The following is a 23,502-nucleotide window of genomic DNA, read 5'->3' as shown; positions in this document are numbered from 1 at the left end:
CCTCCCCACCGAGATAAGGCGTTAGTTACAATCGTAATGGTTTCCTTATATACAGCACTACGCGTAATGGTTCAATTAAGCACAAAAGCATATCGGTTACATTTCCCATACTTAGACCAACAGTGATACCTGTCCAACAACATAGTCCTTTAAATACGTTGGGCGCTTGGAAACTCTGCCAGACCGCCGGGGACTGGTAGCCAAGTCCGGAGGGCCACACAGTTCTCGCTGAGGCTGTGGTGCGACCCTAGGTGGCGTTGGAACCAACTCCCCTGGATCCGCTGCTGTGGGTGGGGCCTCCGCAAGTGGAGTGGTCTGAGTCTGTTCTGAAACGGCTTGGTTCGGCTCCACGCTGGCAGCTTGCGAGGGAGGTGTAGGTGGGGCCTCGCCATCTGTACGTGTCTCTTCTGGAGCCGCAAGTGCAGTTGGGGGCACCTCGGTAGTGTCCAAGTCCCCAACCCTGTGCCTAAGCTGGTCTATGTGCCGTCGCCACAAGCGTCCGTCTTCGAGTGCCACCTGGTACGAGTGAGGTCCAGTGACTCCCACTACTGTGGCTGGCACCCAAGGGATGTCCCCCACATAGTTCCGGGCAAAGACCTGGTTTCCTGGGACAAATGACCGTGGTGCGTTGGCACAGCCTGGGGGTTCAGCCACGGCAAAGTCTGGGTGTAGCCGGTCGAGCGGTGACCTGAGGCGGCGGCCCATAAGCAGTTCAGCAGGACTCCTCCCTGTGGCTGCATGAGGGGTGATGTGTTGCACGAACAAGTATTCGGCGACCCGCTCATGCCAGTCTCCCCGGTCCAGGCGCGCCAGTGCCTCTTTTGTCGAGCGCACCATTCTTTCCGCTTGCCCGTTGCTGGATGGATGAAAAGGTGCCGTTAGGGCATGGCGGATGCCCAGTCCCAAAAGATACCGCTCAAACGTGCCTGACGTGAACTGCGGTCCGTTGTCAGAGACAAGGACATCAGGACACCCATGCGTTGCAAACAGGCCTCGCAGCACCCGGATGACAGCTTCGGTAGTGGTGGAGGGCATCAGGGCGACCTCCAGCCATTTGGAATAGGCGTCCACCACTACCATAAAGGTCCGGCCGTGAAAGGGGCCAGCCAGATCGATGTGCACCCTCGACCAGGGTGTCTTTGGCGTTTCCCAGGTGTGTCCCTTAGCTGCCGGTGGTGCAGGCCTCGACTCCTGGCACGCTTGACAGGCGGACACCCAGGCAGTGATGGCATCGTCCATATTAGGCCACCAGACGTAACACCGAGCCAACGCCTTCATTTTGACAATTCCCGGGTGGCCAACGTGCAGAGCCTCCAGGACGCGCTGACGGAGTCCCTGGGGAATCACGACGCGGTCTCCCCACAGCAGGCAGCCGCGATGAGCTGAGAGTTCATGTTGTCTGGTTGCGAAGGGCTGGAACTCCGATGCAAAAGGCCCTTGTGGCCACCCCCTCCACACCCAGTTGAGCACCCGGCTGATGGTGCGATCCTGGGCAGATGCGGAGGCCACAGTGGCAGCCGATACAGGCGCTGCCGGAAGATCCTCAATCAGAAGGAGCGATGAAGCTGGAGCCGGGTCTTCCACAAATGCTGGAAGAGGGCAACGGCTGAGGGTGTCGGCATGGCCCATCGATTTCCCCGGGCGATGGATGAGCCGGTAGTGGTAGGCAGCCAGGAAAACAGTCCATCGCAGCATGCGTGGTGAGAGGACCGGTGGAGTTGGACGATCACCGGCGAGGAGGCCCAGGAGTGGCTTGTGGTCAGTGATGAGGTCAAAAGTCCTGCCATAGAGGTATTCATGGAACCTCTTCACTCCAGCCACAAGTGCCAATGCCTCCTTGTCGAGCTGGCTGTAATTCCGTTCCGTCGGAGATAGTGTCCTGGAAAAGTAGGCGAGCGGTGCTTCTCTTCCATCTGGAAAACGGTGACTCAGGACAGCACCGATGCCAAAAGGTGAGGCGTCGCAGGCAAGGACCAGCGGCCTGGATTCACTGTACTGTACCAGCACACTGTCTGAAGAAAGGAGAGACTTGACCGCGTTGAAGGCCGCCGTCTCCTGATGACCCCAGGCCCAAGGCGTCTTAGTGCTAAGGAGTCGGTGAAGAGGCTCAGCCACTGTGGCTTTGTGGGGCAGGAACATGTTATAAAAGTTCAGCAGCCCCAGGAATGCCTGCAACTCCGTTTTGTTCTTTGGGGTGGGGGCCTGCTGGATAGCGCGGATCTTGGATGTGGTTGGATGAAGACCGGAGGCATCGATAAGATAGCCCAGGAACTCTACCTGTGGAACGGCGATCTGGCACTTCTCCCTCTTTACCTTGAGCCCGGCCTCCTGGAACCTGGTCAGCACGGCACGGAGGCGCTCGAACAGCTGCTGGTGTGAGTCTGCAGACACCAAGACGTCATCAAAATATGGTACCACGCCCGGAAGCCCTTGCAGGAGACGCTCCATAAGGCTTTGGAAGATGCCAGGAGCCACACTCACCCCGAACTGCAACCGGCGGCAACGGAAAGCCCCCCGGTGGGTGACGATCGTCTGGGCTTCAGCAGTGGCATCATCGACTGGCAGTTGTTGATAGGCTTGGGCAAGGTCCAGCTTAGACCCAGGGAATGCAGCAGGTGTTGGACAACAGGAACCGGATAAGCGTGCTGCTGAAGTGCCTTGTTGATCGTGCACTTGTAGTCAGCACAGATTCTCACCGACCCATCTGGCTTGACAGGCGTGACGATGGGGGTTTCCCACTTTGCGTGGTCAACCGGCTCCAAAACTCCTTGGGCGATCAGTTTGTCCAGTTGTTCGTCCACCTTAGCCTTGAGAGCAAAGGGAACCCGGCGTGGCTTTAGCTTGATGGGGGCGACTTGTGGATCAAGGCTAAAGGAGATGGGCGTACCTGTATATTGGCCCAAGGTGCCGTCAAAAACCTCGGCAAAGTCTTTGACCAGACCCTCAGTCTCTGCGTTAGAGATGCAGTTGATGCCGGTGACTTCCAGGCCGAGGGCATCAAACCAGTCTAGCCCTAGGAGACTTGGCTGCTGACCTTCGACCACCACCAACCGGAGCAGGCCCGAAAAATCCTTGAAGGCGATCCGGATCCGGCCAACGCCTACCACGGGAATGTCGTTTCCCTGGTAGTCTCTCAGGTGTACGCGGTGAGAGTCGAGTTGCCTTTTGGACACTCTGGGTACCAGTCTTTTGATGGTGCTCCATGACACGATGGACAGGGCAGACCCGGTGTCGATCTCCATGTCACATGGAGCTCCTTCAATGAGCACCGTGACGTTCAGCTTGCGTCGCGTAGGCGAGTCGGTTTGGCCAATTGTGGTTCCAGACGGGCAGCGGCAGTTGGTGAGAGCGAAACAACTTTCCTTGGCAGACTGGAGTGAAGACTTGGACTTGCGAGTCGATGAAGGGGGGGTGTCAGACGGAGCCGATCGGCAGACCTTAGCGATGTGGCCCCTTCTGGAACACTTCCTACAGATGGCGTCTCTGAATCGACACTTGGCACGGGAATGGTTGCCTCCGCAGCCAGCACATTCCGGTTGGCCCTTGGACTTCTGTTGGAACTTCCTGCGCTCCTGCTTTGTCTGGTGCACGTCATCGTCTTCACTGGAGGATGCCTCCTCACTGCTGGCCTCTTCATGATGCACCGGAACTGGCTCCCTGGCAAGACGCGGGCTGCTGGACTTGCGGATCTCCTGGGCGGAGCGTTCAGCAGCTTCTGAGGCCACAGCCTCCTCAATGGCTTTCTGTAGCGTGAGGTCTGGCTTGGCTAGGAGGCGCTGTTGCAGATGGATGTCCCGGACCCCGCAGACGATTCGATCCATCAGGGCATCGTCTAAGTTTCGGAACTCACAGTGCATTGCAGCCTGTCGCAGGGCGGTGGTGTAGTTGTTGATTGACTCCCCCTCTGCCTGGTTCCGGTGGTAGAACGCATGGCGGGCAGCAATCTTGGACGGCTTTGGTGCGTAGTGGTTGCGGAGCTTCTCTTGGATCGTGTCCCATGGTGTTGCCTGGACTGCTTCAGGCGCAACCAACGCTCGGGCCGTCTCAAACACCTCAGGCCCACAGAGGCTGAGGAATAGGCCCCGCTTCCGATCCTTTGATACTGCTGTCAGCTCGTTGGCTTGGAGGTAGCAGTCGAACCGAGCGAGGTAGGAGTCCCATGATTCAGAGGCTGGCGCAAACGGCGGTAGAGGCACAAGTGAAGCCATGATTCCGATGCCAGCGTGAAGGGCGATGGATGGAACACAGTGCTCTAGCCAGAACAGTCAGCTCTGAATTGGTTCTGCCCAGTGATTTCGCTCAGTGATTTCGCTCTGTGATTCAGCTCAGTGATTCAGCTCAGTTCAGAGGCTGGCCCCATCTGGCTGTGCTCTGATGTCCATCCATCCCACCTTCGTCGCCAGTGTTAAGTCGTGGGTTGACATAGCAGCCGGCACAGCGATTTCTTCAAGTAGCTCTTTATTATGGTAAGCTGGAAAAGAACTGACTGCAAACAGCTCAGCCGGCCTGTATTTATAGGCAGCTGGCTGTCAACATTGTAACCACAACAGCCCAGAGTTCCCGCCTAAAACAACAGACGCGGACCTGAGTGAAAACTATCTACAGACCTGAGTGAAAACTATATACAGTATCCCCCTGTTGGCCCAGGGTGAAACTACACTACATAACAAATAGATTTTTCTTATGTTTTGGTAAATCCTGCCCTAAAAAACCTAATACAAACGCTTCTGGTCTTTTAACAAAGGCTATCTTAAACCTTTTTTTTCATTCTGAAGAAGTGTGGATGCACACGAAAGCTCATACCAAGAACTAACTTAGTTGGTCTTTAAGGTGCTACTAGAAGGAATTTTTTTATTTTGACTATGGCAGACCAACACGGCTACCTGTAACTTTTTTTTCATTTCATTATAGATCATCTCCCAATAGGTGGAGCCAGGTGGCCCAGGTCCAGGGTGGGTGGGGTTGCTATGGTGACAAGGACCACAGACTTGCAGGCGGCCATTTTGGGTTATTAGTGGGGCGAATGGAGGAGAGAGCAGTTGGTGGCAATTGATGCAGGACAAGGCGAGGCAATCAGTGGATTCCTATTGTCTCAGTTTCTTATCTCGCTTCTTATTGTTTTTCTCTTCTTGAAGATGTGCCACAGGCTTTCTTCATCCAGCAATGGTGAGTATTGGAGGAAACAAGAGTAGGGAGAGGATCCCTCAGACCTTCCTCCCGCTGCCAGGGCTCTTTGCCCCCCACTCTGCACTCTCATCAGTGAGGAACTGAAGCCCTCCGCTGTCCCGGGGTTTTTTAAAATGCTGGGGGTGGGAAGAAAAGCCCTTGTCCCCCCCCCAGCCTTCAGAAGAGGTCGGGGGACAGACTGTCCCCGGACCTGGTCTGAAGTCGGTTTCCCTAGGAACGCATTAATTGATTTTCAATGCATTCCTATGGGAAACCGTGCATCGCAAGACGAAAAACTCGCAAGAAGAAGAAACTTGCGGAACGAATTAATTTCGTCTTGCGAGGCACCACTGTATTTTGTTTTCTTCGTGACCTTTGTGAGTTTATTTTTTTATTTTTTAAGAGGGCAAATTGAAAGAGAAATTGTATGGCAAGTTGCAGAAGAATAAAAGGTTGTGTTTGAAAAAAAACACACCAAAAACTGGGGGGTGGCATCCTTAAATATTTTATTGGGGGTGGGGCAAAGACCCCTAGGCCCCTATTCCCTACACCCAAGTCTCAGGATGGTTACAACATAAAAAAACCAAGAAACAAAAAAACACACCACATATTAAAAGGCATTAGATGTCAATCACCCAAAAGCCTGGTTAAAAAGGCGCGTCTGCCTGGTTCCTAAAGCTGTATAATGGTTTTTCTGACCATTGTATGGATTCTTTGATGGGAAGTAAGATTGGCCCTCTGACTGAAGCTCTTTCCACATTCCACACACTGATAGGGTTTCTCCCCTGTATGAATTCTGTGATGGGAAGTGAGAGAGGAGCTACATGTGAAGCTCTTTCCACATTCCACACACTGATAGGGTTTCTCCCCTGTATGAATTCTTTGATGGGAAGTGAGAGAGGAGCTATTTCTGAAGCTCTTTCCACATTCCATGCACTGATAGGGTTTCTCCCCTGTATGAATTCTTTGATGGGAAGTAAGGGAGGAGCTCTTCCTGAAGTTCTTTCCACATTCCACGCACTGATAGGGTTTCTCCCCTGTATGAATTGTTTGATGTAAAGTGAGACTGTGGCTGTGAGTGAAGCTCTTCCCACATTCCACACACTTATAGGGTTTCTCCCCTGTATGAATTCTTTGATGGGAAGTAAGAGAGGAGCTCTGACTAAAGCTCTTTCCACATTCCACACACTGATAGGGTTTCTCCCCTGTATGAATTGTTTGATGGAAAGTGAGGCTGTGGTTGTGACTAAAGCTCTTTCCACATTCCACACACTTATAGGGTTTCTCCCCTGTATGAATTCTTTGATGGGAAGTGAGAGAGGAGCTTTCAGTGAAGCTCTTTCCACATTTGACACACTGATAGGGTTTCTCCCCTGTATGAATTCTCTGATGCTTAGTGAGATTGGAACTCTTCCTGAAGTTCTTTCCACATTCCACGCACTGATATGGTTTCTCCCCTGTATGAATTCTTTGATGGAAAGTGAGAGAGGAGCTCTGACTAAAGCTCTTTCCACATTCCACACACTGATAGGGTTTCTCCCCTGTATGAATTCTTTGATGATAAGTGAGAGAGGTGCTATCAGTGAAGCTCTTTCCACATTCCACACACTGATAGGGTTTCTCCCCTGTATGAATTCTTTGATGGGAAGTGAGAGAGGAGCTATTTCTGAAGCTCTTTCCACATTCCATGCACTGATAGGGTTTCTCCCCTGTATGAATTCTTTGATGGGAAGTAAGGGAGGAGCTCTTCCTGAAGTTCTTTCCACATTCCACGCACTGATAGGGTTTCTCCCCTGTATGAATTGTTTGATGTAAAGTGAGACTGTGGCTGTGAGTGAAGCTCTTCCCACATTCCACACACTTATAGGGTTTCTCCCCTGTATGAATTCTTTGATGGGAAGTGAGAGAGGAGCTTTCAGTGAAGCTCTTTCCACATTTGACACACTGATAGGGTTTCTCCCCTGTATGAATTCTCTGATGCTTAGTGAGATTGGAACTCTTCCTGAAGTTCTTTCCACATTCCACGCACTGATATGGTTTCTCCCCTGTATGAATTCTTTGATGGAAAGTGAGAGAGGAGCTCTGACTAAAGCTCTTTCCACATTCCACACACTGATAGGGTTTCTCCCCTGTATGAATTCTTTGATGATAAGTGAGAGAGGTGCTATCAGTGAAGCTCTTTCCACATTCCACACACTGATAGGGTTTCTCCCCTGTATGAATTCTTTGATGGGAAGTGAGATGGGAGTTCTGACTGAAGCTCTTTCCACATTCCACGCACTTATAGGGTTTCTCCCCTGTATGAATTCTTTGATGGGAAGTGAGAGAGGAACTACCTGTGAAGCTCTTTCCACATTCCACACACTGATAGGGTTTCTCCCCTGTATGAATTCTTTGATGTAAAGTGAATTCGGAGCTCCCCCTGAAGCTCTTTCCGCATGCCACACACTGATAGGGTTTCTCCCCTGTATGAATTCTTCGATGGGTGATGAGAGAGGAGCTCTGACTGAAGGTCTTTCCACATTCCACACACTGATAGGGTTTCTCCCCTGTATGAATTCTTAGATGAGACGTTAGAATGTCCTTCGTCCTGAAGCTCTTTCCACATTCCACACACTGATAGGGTTTCTCCCCTGTATGAATTCTTCGATGGGAAGTGAGATGGGAGCTCTGACTGAAGCTCTTTCCACATTCCATGCACTGATTCTTTCCAATGAGATTTTGTTGATGGGAAGTGGAATGGGAGCTCTGACTGCAGCTTTCTCCACACTCCAAATTTTTACGTGGCTTCTCCTCCCTCGGGATTTTATCGTGGTCACCTTTGCTCTCAATTTCCAATTCATCAGAATCTGCAATGGAGACAAAAAGGGATTAAGAGCCTCAGGAACAAATGGAGAACAAATGAAGGGAGTTGGGTGTGTGTTCATTACCTGTGTTGTTTGTCATTTTACCAACATATTTATTATTAGATTCTGAAGACTTGTTGTTTTGTTTGATATATAGTAGTGGTCAAAATTGTGGAAGGTTGAAGCTGACACTGAAGATGGCCTGGGAAGTTCACACCAGCCCAATCGTAGTAAAGAAAGGAATATTTTGAAGAAGATTGTTCAAAGAAAAAACTGTAAGTTACTGTTTATTGTGGGGGTGTTATGTTCCCAGGTGTTATAGGGGGCACTGTTGAACTCTGTGAAAATATATGAGGTTGGTCACATAGAGGTATTTTTTAAATCTCCAGGCAGATATGACGATCCCACAGGGAGCCTTACCAAGAGAGGCCACGATCCCACGATTCTCCTCCATGACGTCCTTATGCAGAGCTCTCTGGTCAGGATCCAGCAACGCCCACTCCTCATCCGTGAAACGAACAGCGATATCTTCAAAGCACACTGGACCCTAAAAAAAAAAAGGAAATGTCTTCCTCTGAGACAGCAGAAATATGATCTGCTACACAATGCTCTGTTGTTTCTTTCCTGTTTAATAATAATAATAATAATAATAATAATAATAATAATAATTTATTATTTATACCCCGCCCATCTTGTTGGGTTTCCCCAGCCACTCTGGGCGGCTTCCAACAAAACACTAAAATACAATAAGCTATTAAACATTAAAAGCTTCCCTAAACAGGGCTGCCTTTAGATGTCTTCTGAAAGTTTGGTAGTTATTTTTCTCTTTGACATCTGGTGAGAGGGCGTTCCACAGGGCGGGTGTCACTACCGAGAAGGCCCTGTACCTGGTTCCCTGTAACTTGGCTTCTCGCAGGGAGGGAACCGCCAGAAGGCCCTCAGCACTGGATCTCAGTGTCTGGGAAGAATGATGGAGGTGGAGACGCTCCTTCAAGTATACAGGACCGAGGCCGTTTAGGGCTTTCTTTCTTTTTTATAAGATATTTATTAAGATTTTTTAAAATATTACAGTAAAAATGAAAAAAATAACAAAAATACAAAATAAAAATAGTTAAAAATACACAGAATTTCCATTACTTATTTTCCTTTAGCTTGTTTCCCAGAACTCTTCATACCTCCCTTTTTTGTATTCCACTTCAAATTGTTGGTTCAGCAAATCCTTACCATTAGATTTTAACCTATTTATAACCCCTTTTTCATATTCTCTTAAAGCATTACAGCTGGAAACCACTTAATTTCTATCCAACATCATTCTAACATTCATTAATTTTACAATATTTCTGTAGATAGTCTTTAAATTTCTTCCAATCCTCTTCCACCGACTCTTCTCCCTGGTCTCGGATTCTGCCAGTCATTTCTGCCAATCCCATATAGTCCATCACCTTCGTCTGCCATTCTTCCGAAGTGGGTAAATCTTGTGTCTTCCAATACTTTGCAATGAGTATTCTTGCTGCTGTTGTGGCGTACATAAAAAAAGTTCTATCCTTCTTTGGCACCAATTGGCTGACAATGCCCAGAAGGAAGGCCTCTGGTTTCTTCAGGAAGGTATATTTAAATACCTTTTTCATTTCATTATAGATCATTTCCCAGAAAGCCTTAATCCTTGGGCATGTCCACCAAAGGTGAAAGAATGTACCTTCAGTTTCTTTACATTTCCAACATTTATTATCGGGCAAATGATAGATTTTTGCAAGCTTGACTGGGGTCATGTACCACCTATATATCATCTTCAAAATATTTTCTCTTAAGGCATTGCATGCCGTAAACTTGATACCTGTGGTCCATAACTGTTCCCAGTCAGCAAACATAATGTTATGTCCAACATCTAGTGCCCATTTAATCACAGCAGATTTCACCGTTTCATCCTGAGTATTCCATTTCAGCAGCAAGTTATACATCTTTGACAAAATCTTAGTTTTGGGTTCTAACAGTTCTGTTTCTAATTTTGATTTTTTCCCCTGGAAGCCAATTTTCTTGTCCAAATTATATGCCTCCATTATCTGATAATTATTATCAGATAATCGAGGCCGTTTAGGGCTTTCAAGGTCAGCAGAAACACTTTGAATTGTGCTCAGAAACGTTCTGGGAGCCAGTGTAGGTCTTTCAAGACCGGTGTTATATGGTCTCGGCGGCCGCTCCCAGTCACCAGTCTAGCTGCCGCATTTTGGATTAGTTGTAGTTTCCGGGTCACCTTCAAAGGTAGCCCCACATAGAGCGCATTGCAGTAGTCCAAGTGAGAGATAACCAGAGCATGCACCACTCTGGAGAGACAGTCCGTGGGCAGGGAGGGTCTCAGCCTGCATACCAGATGGAGCTGATAAACAGCTGCCCTGGACACACAATTGACCTGTGCCCTCATGGACAGCTGCGAGTCCAGAATGACTCCCAGGCTGCGCACCTGGTCCTTCAGGGGCACAGTTACCCCATTCAGGACCAGGGAATCCTCCACACCACGCCTCCTGTCCCCCCAAAAAAGTACTTCTGTCTTGTCAGGATTCAACCTCAATCTGTTAGCCGCCATCCATCCTCCAACCGCCTCTAGACACTCACACAGAAATTTCACCGCCTTCACTGGTTCCGATTTGAAAGAGAGGTAGAGCTGGGTATCATCTGCATACTGATGAACACCCAGCCCAAACACCCTGATGATCTCTCCCAGCGGCTGCATGTAGATGTTGAAAAGCATGGGGGAGAGGACGGAACCCTGAGGCACCCCACAAGTGAGAGCCCAGGGGTCTGAACACTCATCCCCCACCACCACTTTCTGAACACGGCCCAGGAGGAAGTAGTGGAACCACTGTATGACAGTGCCCCCAGCTCCCAACCCCTCAAGATGGTCCAGAATGATATGGTCGATGGTATCAAACGCCGCTGAGAGATCCAACAGAACTAGGAAACAGCTCTCGCCTTTGTCCCTAGCCCGCCGGAGAACATCGAACCAGTGCAACCAAGGCAGTTTCAGTCCCATGATGAGGCCTGAACTCCGACTGGAAGGGATCCAAATGGTGCACTTCTTCCAGGCGTGCCTGGAGTTGTTCAGCAACCACTCACTCAATCACCTTGCCCAAGGATGGAAGATTTGAGACTGGGCGATAGTTAGCCATATTGGCAGCATCTAAAGATGGTTCTTTAATAAGCGGTTTGATAACCGCCTCTTTCAGTGGGTCTGGGAAGGCTCCCTCACAGAGAGAAGCATTCACGACCCCACGAAGCCCATCTCCCAGCCCTTCCCGGCTAGCTTTTATAAGCCAGGATGGGCAAGAATCAAGGAGACAGGTGGTTGGTTTCACTCGTCCAAGCAGCCTGTCCACATCCTCGGAGGTAACAGATTGGAACTGATCCCATGCAACTTGACTAGACAGGACACTAGCACTCTCCTGCCCCGGCCCTGCTCCCACGGTGGAGTCTACCTCTTCCTGAATCTGAGCGACTTTATCTGCAAAAAACTTTGCAAAATCATTGCAGGAGATCATGTGGCCCATACTGGGCCCCGATATAGCAGGTGGTTCCACTAAATTGCGAACCACCTGAAAAAGTCTCCTGCTGCTGTTTTCTGCAGATGCAATAGAGGCGGCGAAGAAAGTCTTCTTTGCTGTTGCTACCGCCACTTGGTAGGCTCGACATTGAGCTCTAACCCGTGTCCGGTCAGCTTCAGAATGAGTTATCTATCACCAGAGCTCTAGCCGTCTCAGCGATTGTTTCATTGCCCTCAGATCCGTGGAAAACCACAGGGCTGTCCGGGCTCCATACAATCGAAGAGGGCGCTTCAGAGCCAAACAGTCAATAGCCCTGGTTAACTCCACATTCCAGCGGGCCACCAGGGAATCAGCTGAAAGGCCATCAACATGGGATAAAGCATCCCCTACCACCCTCTGGAAACCATTTGGATCCATTATGTGGCGGGGGCGGACCATCCAAATCAGTCCCACCTCCCTGCAGAGGGGAAGGTTCACGGAGAAGTCCTTTTGCACCAGGAAGTGATCTGACCATGTCACTGCAACCCCCCCTCCCTGCCCACAAGGCCTGGGTTGCTGTGCATAAGAGAAACCTGGTGGGCAAGCAGCGGCAAGGGCAGGCCCATCTGTTTCATCCAACCAAGTCTCTGTTACACATGCCAGATCAAGTCCTCCATCCATGATCAAGTCATGGACGGCAGTGGCTTTATGAATCATTGACCTGGCATTGCACAGCAGCACCTTCAGGTCATGTGGGTATCGCTTGCTGATTCTCGTATCCGTCCAGTCAGGACCAGACCTGGAGGCAGGGATAGTCCTCCAACAACGACTAACCTGCCTCCTCTGTAATGACATGGTCTGGTCTTAGCGTAACTCCTCCTCCTAACCCTGATCACTGAGATCGGTTGTCCCAGTGCATCCCCCCCATGGAACATGCCCCAGCTATTTTGTGGGCTGGGACCCACTCCCCGGCAGCCCTGACCCCCCCCTTAAGAACAAAATAAAACCCTTAAAGAAAAGAAAGAACCCAAAATAAAACAATACAAACAAATAACTGTAAAAATTACAAACACATTAAAATCAAACAAATTCCCAAACCCAACCAAACATCCATCCCACCCCCTACAAAAAAAGTAATCAAAAGGGGGAAAAGAAATTTTTTTAAAAAAATGGCAGTGGCTTTATGAATCATTGACCTGGCATTGCACAGCAGCACCTTCAGGTCATGTGGGTATCGCTTGCTGATTCTAGTATCCATCCAGTCAGGACCCGACCCGGAGGCAGGGATAGTTCTCAAACAACGACTAAACCTGCCTCCTCTGTAATGACATGGTCTGGTCTTAAAATCCATACCACCCCCCACAAAAATAGTAATCAAAAGGGGGGGAAAGAAAATTTTTAAAAAGATTTAAAAATTTTAAAAAAACATTTTAAAACATTTTAAAAAGAACATTGCGCCGCTCCGAGTCCTCCTGGCCAGCAGCAGCAGCAACAACCGTCATGAGGCTTCAGGCCCCGCCCTGGGCCAGGTGATGAGTGACAGGAGCAGGGCCCTCAGGCACTCACACAGCGGAGTTGTTTCAATAGGATTGCTTTGCTGCACATTTTATTTATGGATCCTTATTTTATTATAAGTTTTAATTATGGGTATTTGTCTTTGTGCAAATAGGTGGTACTCCACCTTGTGTTTTTCAAGTCATTCTGCCTATGCAAGCATTCCAGTTTCCCCAATGGAAGGATCCACTTTCTCCTCTCCTCGTGAGCTGTTCTGGGGAGTTCCCTCCCAATGCCCTAGAGCCAAATTCCAGGCGTTCATGGGGGCATGGAGAGGGGGAGGAATGTGGGGCAAGCCCCATTTTGCAGTTGATGGGGCTGGTTAGGTGAATCCAGGCCACTATTTGGTCTGATTTGTTCACTGCTTAGAAACCAATCTGAGCATTCAGTGATCAAACTAGAAATAAAATAAGCCTGTTTTGGATGGCCATCTGTCTCTAGCATGATCTAGCAGAGATTCCTGCATTGCAGGGGGTCTCCTGGGTCTGAAAGACAAGCAGGGAGGGTGGCTTCTGGAAAAAGGAGAGGGAGCCACCGGTGGCTCTTACTTATCCTGACTCACCTCAGCCTCTCAACCTTCCTCTCCCACTCGCCTCCTTCCTCTTCTGCCTCTGATTCTGCACTGCATTCTTCCACAGAGTCTCCCAGCTCACTAAGCCCTGTTACCCCTTCAGCTTCTGACACCTCCTCTTCCCAGCCTTCTCCCTCTTGCCCCTCTGACCGCTCATCCTTCCTCCACCTCCACTCCTTCGGCTCTGAGCCGTCTTCCCTTCCTGGTTCCCCGGCTGCTTCCTCCCACCACTCCTCTGTGCCCAACAAGTCCATGACATTGCTCCATCCCTCAGCCTCTGTCCCCACAAGGCAGCTTCCCCTGACCTGCTCTCGTTCCACAGCCGCTGCTTCCCTTCTGCCCCCATGAAAAGACGGATCAGGAGGTCTTGCTGGCATCCTTCTGTCACCTGCAAGAGAAAAAAGGTAAGCAGGACGCCAGGAGTGCCTGCTTCTCTCACAGGTGAAATAGGGCATCTCTAACTGTAGATGGGCCTTTGAGAAATCCTTACCTGCTGAGAGCATTTGAATGTTTGTGCCCATTTAATATGTTTGTTGTGCAGAAATACATCTCCCCTCCTCTGGACCCTTGTTCCCAACTGTCTCCCCCCAAAACAAGATGAAAAGAACCCTCAGAAAAGTTGGGACCAAATGGAGAAAAACCACCTTCCTCCTTACCCAGTGGCTTCTCTCTGGTGTCCAATGGAGGCCTCTCTGCCTCACAGGAATCCAGGTCCATTTCTGCAAAGAGATCCTTTCCCTGAAAAAGAAACAAGGATTCAAAACAGAGAAAGGTGAGAAATGCTAGAAAGAGAATGACAAAGACATGAAGGGTGTGAGATCTCATTCCATGGATACTTTCCCAGAAAACGGATGGGCCATCAGCAGAGCATTATGGGATGTTCTCTGTCCTGTTTGGAGCCCCTTGGGAGTATCCAGAGGAAAGTCTCTCTCACCTGCTTTCTCTCCTCTGCCTGACTCAGGAGGAAACCTTCGGCCAGGGCCACCGCCTGGGAACTGGTCTCTGCTCCGCATTCCCTCACCCAGCTCTCCATCTCCAGGGGAAGGACAGCCAGGAACTGCTCCAAGATCACCAGGTCCAGCATCTCAGCTTTCGTGTGCCTTTCTGGCTTCAGCCACTGATGGTCAAGGTGGTAGAGTCGGCTGCAAACCTCTCGGGGTCCTTTGGCCTCCTTGCAGCAGAACTGCCTCAACTGCTGGCTCTGCACCTCTGAACGGATGGTTTCCTCCTCACCCAGGATCTTCTGCACAGAGTTTTCCCAGAATCCCCCACTGCTCCCAGTTTGGCTGCCATGGCCTCTTCCTGCTTCAGGGCCAGCTGAGTCTCGCTCATCCATTTGTGCTCTCAGGAAGCCTTTGAGAGATCGGAAGGAACCCTTTGGTCTTCTGACAAGTTCTGTCCGTCTAAATGAGAAGCTCTAGCAAATCCTACAAAGCAAATACATTGTTCTGTTACAGAATTTGTAGGCCGGGGGGGGGGGGCGAGGTAGGATGGTTCCCTGAGCAAGCATGGATGAGTCTTGCTGGGAACCAGGGCAGGACTGCACCAGATCCCAGACCGTGAGCTATCTTTTTGAAAAGAAAGAGGAGGAAGAGGAGAAGAAATAAGTCTCTAGCCTTCAAGCAATGCAGAATGTGGAGGCAACTGAAGGGATTTCTGGGAGATTAATCAACCTGGTTTCTGCTGGTTTCCAGTCAATGCATGAAGGCAGAACCGAATGATAAGGGAGTCATTTGTATCTTGTGAAAAACAGATGCTTGGCTCTAGTGGGGGTCCTCAGGAGTTGCTCCCCCCACCCTCACCCCACACCCACTCCCCTGCTTCTGTCACCTTTTCTGCACTCTCTGCCACTCTCCAGACGGATTCCTGGGGTGAGATCTCTTTTCCTCTCTTCTGAGGGCCAGGAATGTATCTGGCCAACCCCCTGAGGGCCAAGTGGGTGGGGCCAAAGACATCTCCCTTGATTTTTTTATTTATTATTATTCTATTAGATAGCTTAACACAAACTGGTTTCCAATGCAGCAGCCAGACTATGGCCTGGGATCCCTCTCTTTATTCCTGGCCTCTCTTTCCTACTTTTCCTTCCTTTCTCCCGGTTGTTTTTTTTTGGGGGGGGAGGCTAGTCCACCTCCTCCTCCAGCTTTGGAAAACCATTTCCACATGTTTCCTCCGTTGTGCAATGAGGCTGAGCGATGTCACACAGAGTTAAAATCCCAGGGACTTCTTTGTTTTAAAAAGGGAGATTTCGTCAGGGATCCTCTGATCTCCAGGAAGGAGAGCGTTGCAGACCTGGCCCCTCCCTGGCAGGACCCTCTCCTCCCTGACTTGGGGTCCCCCCCACATGAGCAGATCCGGCCCCCCAGGCACCCTCCCCTGCTGCAGCCCTGGGACCCCCAGGGGGGAGGGAGAGGAGACTCAACCCATAGCTGGCAACCTTCCCTTTTTTTGCGGGAAATTCCCTTATTCCAGCGCCGTTTCCCGCTGCTATCCTGGATTCTTAGATATCCCGTAGACTGTCCCCGGGATCAGGCTGCTGATCCCTTATTTTCACATCTGAAAGTTGACAGCTATGGACTCACCAGATCCCAGGAGGGGGCTGCGATGCAGCCCTTGCAGGAGAGACCCCAAAGCAAGGAAATGACTGGGGAGGGAGGGGCCTTGGCTCTGGAGGACCTGGCCCCCCTCTTGCTTCCTGTCCTCTCTAGGAAGGCAGCTCACTTCCCTTTAACCCTTGCCAAGCCGAGTCCCTCCAGCTCAGCCCTCTCTCGCTTGGCAGAACCTCAGATTCTTATTATTTTTTATGCATTTAGGGGGGCAGCTGCCCCCCTGGCTACGCCAATGCCCAGATATCCTTTTGGGGGTGAGGCTCTTGGCTGGACTCTGAGCATCTCCCTCCCTTGGCCAGAAACCAGAGGAAGAGCTTGCAGGGAAAAGGGCTTTGCAGGAGGCAAGGAAGCTCCTCCTAGAATTCAGGAGTGGAGAGATAGGAGGGGATCCCAGGGTCATCTAGTCCAACCCGAAGCAAGAGGGGTCTAGTTCCCTAAACAGGCAGCCCTGTTTAGGGAAGCTTTTAATGTTTAATAGGTTATTGTATTTTAGTGTTTTATTGGAAGCCACCCAGAGTGGCTGGGGAAACCCAGCCAGATGGGTGGGGTATAAATAAGAAATTATTATTATTATTATTATTATTATTATTATTATTATTATTATTACAACCCCCAGCAATGCAGGAATCTCAGCTAAAGCATCCATGGCAGATGGGCGTCCGATCTCTGCTTAGAAACCTCCAAGGAAGGAGAGTCCACCACCTCCCAAGGGAGACCTTTCCCTGCCCAACTGCTCTTAGATGTCCCTCAAGGCAGCGGGTCCTGAGTTCTAGCCTGCTGAAACAATCGCACTGGCTGCCAAGGAGGAACTGTGATAGGAATTTTATGGTTTTAGATATATAGTAATGTTCATAACTGCACATACATAGATCAGTACAGGAAGGCAAACCTGGAACCATTTTGATTCCTAAACTGACCAAATCCTTTCTCTGCAAGGTTAAAAATGGAAAAGCCTCCCCATTGTCTCTTCCTTTAATCTGTGTTTGAATAAGGTGTGAGCCTGTGACCTGGCCCAGGAAATAAGTATTTTAGCATTACAAAAGAATGGCCAGGCTCCCCAGAAAATCCAATCAAGGAACCTGCTAGACAGGAGATAAACAAGGAGAAGAGAAAACAACATTTAAATTTCTGTGATGTAGGTGGGATGTATCTGAGGGGTGGTCTTAGGTTACACCCCTTCTGTGATGTATGCATAATGTTTCTGGGGGTGGTCCTGATCTAGAGAAGGGGAATTTCAAAAGTCTTTATAAGGCCTTGCAGGCCATTGTTCTGGGTCCTCTTCCTCTCCTGCGTGTGAGGGGAGTACCCTGTTGCAACAGATCAATAAAGATCAAGCTTACTAGCTGCTTTGCTTCTCAATATTCTCTGGTTGGCCTCTGTTATTTTCTCCTACCAATAGGGAACCTATGTAAGGACTCTATATGGGCTCTTGGATACCCCATAAGGGAAAAGGGCATATTTTTATTTACAACAGATGGCGACCACGCACGAAGGGACTTTTGGTTACCCGGATTCTGGAAACGAGGAAGGACTGGTTATCCAGCGCGCACCAGGCAGTTTGCCAGGAGGAATAACCAGTCTTCCATCGGTCCCAGGGTCTGGCAATAACTTGGAGTTTCAGCGGGGCTAACCAGAGGAAGCAAATCTTGATCAGGCCGGCCTTAAACAACCAGTCAAGAGATCCCGGGATCACCAGGACAGCGCTTGCGAAGTGAGTATGAGTAGGAAAAATGGGTAGTGGGGTGGGATTCTGCAAACCACAGCAAACCTATACTTCTCAAATCCTTACTTCTTTCCTCACTTTAACTCTTGAAAAAATTGCCTTCTACTCCTTTCTGTCCCCTCGATCTCAACACCAGCCTTAGCCCTTCGGAGTATGCCCAGGCAAAGGTTGTGTGTGATTTCTTCCACTTAACTCTGTATGCCAACCTATTCCTTCGGAGTTTTGCCCAGAAAGGTTGTGCAATTTCTTCTGCACTGAAAACTATAATTCCCAAAACTATAACTCCCAGGTGTAGCCGCACCTCTGCCATGGCGATCTTTGTTAGAGATGACCTGTGAGCGGAGAAAGCAAGGGCACCTGATTCCTTTCCTTCTTTGTCATTTCTGAGTCTCAATCTGGCATTGCAAGTGTGCAAGCGTTCAGTAGGGACTCTGAGTTAGATTGTAAAAGGCAGGGAGGTTGCTATGAGTTGTAGAATAGAGATTAAGTGAGGTATCCCCAGGTTTTTCCCCTCGGAGATTTGTCCAGGTATCCCCAGGTTTTTTCCCTTGGATCCCCAAGTTTTCCCCTCGGAGATTTGTCCAGGTATCCCCAAGTTTTCCCTTGGATCCCCAAGTTTTCCCCTCGGAGATTTGTCCAGGTTTCCCCAAGTTTTCCCCTCGGATCCCCAGGTTTTCCCCTCGGAGATTTGTCCAGGTATCCCCAGGTTTTTTCCCTCGGATCCCCAGGTTTTCCCCTCGGAGATTTGTCCAGGTATCCCCAGGTTTTTTCCCTTGGATCCCCAAGTTTTCCCATCGGAGATTTGTCCAGGTATCCCCAAGTTTTTTTTGTCCAGGTTTCCCCTTTTCCGGACCCTTCGGAGTTTTGCCCAGGTCCAAAACCCTTTTAATTGAAAATGGGTGCACCTCAGTCAAAAGAAAAATAGTCCCCAGACCCCTGGCGTGAAAGAAGCCCAGTTGGTGCTTACTTCCCGCCTGGACTCTGACAGTCCCCTTCAATTTGTGTTTAAGAAACGTTTTTCCAGTGTTTAAATTGTACTTAGGCAACATCCAGCAGCTGCTTATCTTAAATGTGCCATCTAAAATAAAAATGCAAGCTTGCTCCAAATTCTAAATCTAAGGAAGCCATGTTGAACCTTATCAGTCTTAAAAAAACAAGACAAAATGGAGAATGAAGTGTGCAAATGTTTGTTATTTGAGAGAGGCTCTAAAAGAGAGTTTTTTTCTCCCAAGTGGTAAAATCCTGTATATGTGCTACTTGTGTTCTGAAAGGGGAATTACCCCACCTCCTTCCTCTAGTTTAAGTGAGGAGGGCGATTTAAGTCTAATGGTAAATGTTTTGTTGTAACTTTTGAGTTTGCAAATACACCTGTGTTCCAGTCTAAGTTAACCTAATGTTTCTGCTGCAAAAGCCTAGTTGAGCCAACTGCTCTCTCAAGCTAAAATGCAGTGTATGTATTTCATTAAGCATATGCCTATGAAAGTATGGTGTTCCTTCTAAGAAAAATATCTGAGTCCAGTTTTAACTTTGATCTGGTTGGACAGAAGAGTTATTGTAAGGCTCCTGATATCAGTCTCTATAAGACGTCCTGGCCTCTTTTCTTAGAACATGCCCCCCCTTGTTTCATTCTGTCTCTTTCAGGGTTTTTTTCCCTTCTCCTTCTTATTCTGTGCCAGGTAAATTTACTTCCGAGTAAGCTTCCTTTAAAGGAAACTGCAAGGGGGGGGGCATAGATTAGGCTTACTATTCCTCTGCAAGTCCAGGAAAAATTGTCACTTTTGTATTCCTTTTAAATCAAATCTATGGCTGTTTTAACTATGCTTTATAAGAGATCCTCTCCCTATCTTAGGAAAAATGTTCACTTCAGTCTTTAAAGATAATTTATCTAGGAACTTTCACTCTTTAGTCTAAGGAAGTAAACACTCACTCAAACTAGCTTCAAGATCTGTATAGAATTGGGTACTTTTATTTTCCTTTTCCTTAGTACATGATAGGCGCATGGTTTGTGATAGGCGCATGGCTTGTGATCTCTTCCCCAGTTGTGTCTGTGTACATAAGTATGTGTGTGTTTCTGGTAGTACAAATCTTGCTATGAACCCTGTATTTTAGGGTTGGACTAGATGACCCCAGGTCCCTTTCAACTTTCCCAATTTGTGGCTGATGAGTTGAAATCCAGCCCAGATTGCTCTTTGTTTTTAAAGGTGAGAGGTGAATGTGTGTGTTTCTGGTAGTACAAATCTTGCTGCGAAATCTTGCTGTGAACCCTATATTTTGGAGGGTTGGACTAGATGACCCCAGGGTCCCTTTCAACTCTCCCAATTTGTGGCTGTGTGGAAGACCATGTGTCTGCAAGCATTGGAGGGTAATTCTTAAATTCTGGTGTGGTAATGGAGTTGAAATTCAGCCTAGCTTTGCTCTTTAGTTTTAAAAGGTGAGAGGTGAAGCCCAACTGGTAATATCAAGCATTTGAGTGATTACAGTGTTTATCATTTTGTCTACTATTTAAAAATCAGACTTAAAAGTCTACTCAAAGTTTAAGCACATACAAATGAATAATCAAGTAGAATTAGCCTTGACCATTCCTGTAAATAAAGGGCAGGAAATAATAATATTAATAATAATAATAATAATTTTTTGTCTGCAAATGGTAAGGCTGAAATGACTGAGAATGTTAAAAAAATCCTATGAATTCTAACGCTCTGGCCATTTTTACTCATAAATAAGAGAGCGGTTGATTGTTCCGCGAATGGCCAGAGGGATATTAGCCCTTTCCTGTACATAAAGGAAGCAGTCTCAGTTTGCTTGGGCTGAATGGTGAATACTTGAATTGCTGAGTTTCTCTTTTTTGTTTTAAAATCTAACCCTATTTTTAAAATCTACTTCTTACCTGGCCATTTTTACTCATAAATAAGAGAGCGGTTGATTGTTCCGCGAATGACCAGATAAAATGACCAATAATGATAGCCCTTTCCTGTACATAAAGGAAGCTTGGGCTGAAATTGCTAGCTTTGGTGAATACTTAAATTGCTGAGTTTCTCTTTTTTGTTGTTTTAAAATCTAACCCTATTTTTAAAATCTACTCCTTACCTTTCCCTTCCTTATTCTAATTGAGCCAAAAGATGCAACATTTTCAATGGTATAAAAGGTTTGCTGAGGCATGAACTCTGCACATGCACAGAGGCTAGATCAGCTTTAAAAAAAAAAAAGGAGAGAGAGAGAGAGAGATTGGAGGGGGGAGAGAGAAGGTTTGGAGAGCAGTGTGCTGCAGGGAGAAACCTTTCCAAATTTCCTTATGTAAAACTTGGGAGCCATTGAGGGAAATTACCCTTAATGTGTTTTGCTCCAGGGGCTACTTAATACAAAAGAGTTAAGTACTGGACATGCCAAATTCTTTTCACAGGTAAATATCAAAGCACTCCCACTGTGAGTTCCTCTCTTGAGTAGATTTTATAACAGTTTGTGTGTGTGTGTGTGTGTGTGTGTGTGTGTGTGTGTGTGTATATATGCCTATGCATTTTAGGAACAGCATTTCCTGACAGACCTCTCACATGAAATAATTTTCCCTTTCAACAGGTGTGTATATGCCTATGCATTTTAGGAACAGCATTTCCTGACAGACCTCTCACATGAAATAATTTTCCCTTTCAACAGAGTGTCCTTTCTTTCTCCCACAGCACAAATGATAATGAGGGGATGCAAACAGTGATTTAAATACTCTATAAAAAGTAATTGCATTTGTTTTTCTTTTGTCTTTCTTCCCTTAAAGCCAAACAGTCACTTTCTTTCTGTTCAGCGAAACAAGTCTGAATCCCTGCTATATTAGTTGATTTCCATCCATCTCTTTGTGGCTTTGACACTTTAAGTTACAAATAATCTGTTTTCATTTATTTAATCAGTTTCTCCATGATGTCTATGAAGTTAATCGAAGCACAACCAAACATTGTTTGAGCATTTCTTACTAATTCTGTCATTTTGGCTAGTGCAAGTTACTTGCACAACTTTAAAATTGCCATTCATTTTTTTCTTGGTATTAACTCATTTCCCAGTATTAACATTACAGCTGATGATGTCACATCAAGAAACACTTTTATTTTCATTTGGGATGTTAGAATGCCAAAACAGATTACTTCAGGTTACTTATTAATTGTGTGTCTTAGCATTTATTTATTTTTGGTTCCTCATAGCTCATTTTGTGTGTTTGTGTTTTACTTTGGGGACATGTTCATCACATGTTGAAAGTCAGTGTCATGAAGTTCTTTTATCAGATAGCACATGGTGAATTTTAAGTTTCCCCCCATTGTTTTCCCATTTTTTCAGTCCAGGAGTAATCTGTGCGGTTTTTGATAATATCTTTGTATTATTTAATAATAATTCTTTTCTAAATCTGATGTCTTTGTGTCAAGTCTGTTTTCATCTAACTGGTAATCTAATTTTTTGCTTTCTTTTGTATTTTTTAACCTTTGTATTTTTTTCAGTCTAGTAGTAATCTGCGTGGTTTTGATAATATATTTAATAATAGTTCTTTTCCGAATCTGATGTTTTTGTGTCAAGTTTGTTTTCATCTAACTGGTAATCTAATTTTTTGCTTTCCTTTTATTTTTTAACCTTTCTTGTATTTTTTACAGTTCTCTTTCTCTACATGTGGAGTAATTTTTTATTTTTAATATGAAAAGAACAACAACAACAAAAATTAAGTGAAGGAAAGCAAACAAACTTAGCAGATAATAACAGTAATTATGTGGAAATGTGATAATAATATTGAAATAAATAAAATGCTTAATGTGCTAAGATTTTTTATTATCTGCAGCTTCCCACGGAAAACTCAAGGACATCCCTTTTGCCTTTTCCCCCTTCCTTGTCTAACTGTGTTTAAGTCTCCCCAAAACCCTGCCCCCTTACAGGATATCACTTCTACAGATGTGCAATGATGAAAAGCAGCAACAACCCCTCAACTCACAAGACCTGCAACACCAGAGTTTTCAAAGTGCCCACAGTTATCTCTTTCAAAGGCTATAGACTGAGGGGGGAGTGGGGCTGACAAAGGGGGGAGGGGTTGAACTGACAAAGGGGGGAGGAGTTGAATTGCAAGGACATTTTTTCACTTGAACCTCAAGCCTCTGCTCCAGGATTCAAAAGATACATACGTAAAAGATCACAATTGTGTCAAGATATGCAACAGATATTTAATTATTTTGTTTTGTATTATGTGTTATTATGTAAGAATGTTGAAATGTGTCTGACAGTGCGATTTCCACAAAGGGGGGCAATTTTTGTGTGTAACTGTTTTTATGTTTAATGTCTTATTCCTTACACACCAGTGGAGAATTCTCATGCATTTTATACTTTCTAATAGCTCACACTATTGTGTAGTCCAATGTTTAGCTCAATTTATAACCACATTTCATTGTTCCACCTGGCACTCTGCCAACTTTCCCTATCCATTTTAAAATGTGCTAAAACTTGCTTTACCAAGGAGAAGCTTCTAAGAAACATGAAGGTGGATATGCTTTGGTTTAGCAGG

At 47.1% G+C, this 23,502-nt stretch overlaps 1 protein-coding gene and 1 long non-coding RNA gene across 14 annotated transcripts in view; one reads left to right on the top strand and one right to left on the bottom strand.

Annotated features, from left to right (window-relative positions):
• LOC308588844 overlaps positions 1 to 5,640 on the top strand; it is a 108,728-nt gene extending 103,088 nt beyond the window's left edge. Inside the window, exon 2 of the long non-coding RNA XR_014008921.1 lies at positions 5,549 to 5,640. This is a non-coding gene — a long non-coding RNA (uncharacterized lncRNA). The remainder of the gene's footprint in view (positions 1 to 5,548) is intronic.
• An 87-nt stretch (positions 5,641 to 5,727) lies between these two features.
• The window catches only part of LOC308588706 (uncharacterized protein), a 196,808-nt gene continuing 179,033 nt past the window's right edge, over positions 5,728 to 23,502 (bottom strand). For all 13 annotated transcript variants that reach the window (XM_081197306.1, XM_081197304.1, XM_081197308.1 and 10 more), the window contains one exon: positions 5,728 to 7,846. In XM_081197306.1, the coding sequence (XP_081053432.1) occupies positions 5,839 to 7,846 (2,008 nt within the window). In that variant the 3' untranslated portion in view covers positions 5,728 to 5,838. The remainder of the gene's footprint in view (positions 7,847 to 23,502) is intronic.

The sequence above is a fragment of the Podarcis bocagei genome (assembly GCF_964188305.1).
Source record: "Podarcis bocagei genome assembly, chromosome: 6".
Taxonomy (NCBI): Eukaryota; Metazoa; Chordata; class Lepidosauria; order Squamata; family Lacertidae; genus Podarcis; species Podarcis bocagei.
Note: the sequence above shows the minus strand (reverse complement) of the source record. Positions and strands in the feature narration are given on the sequence as shown.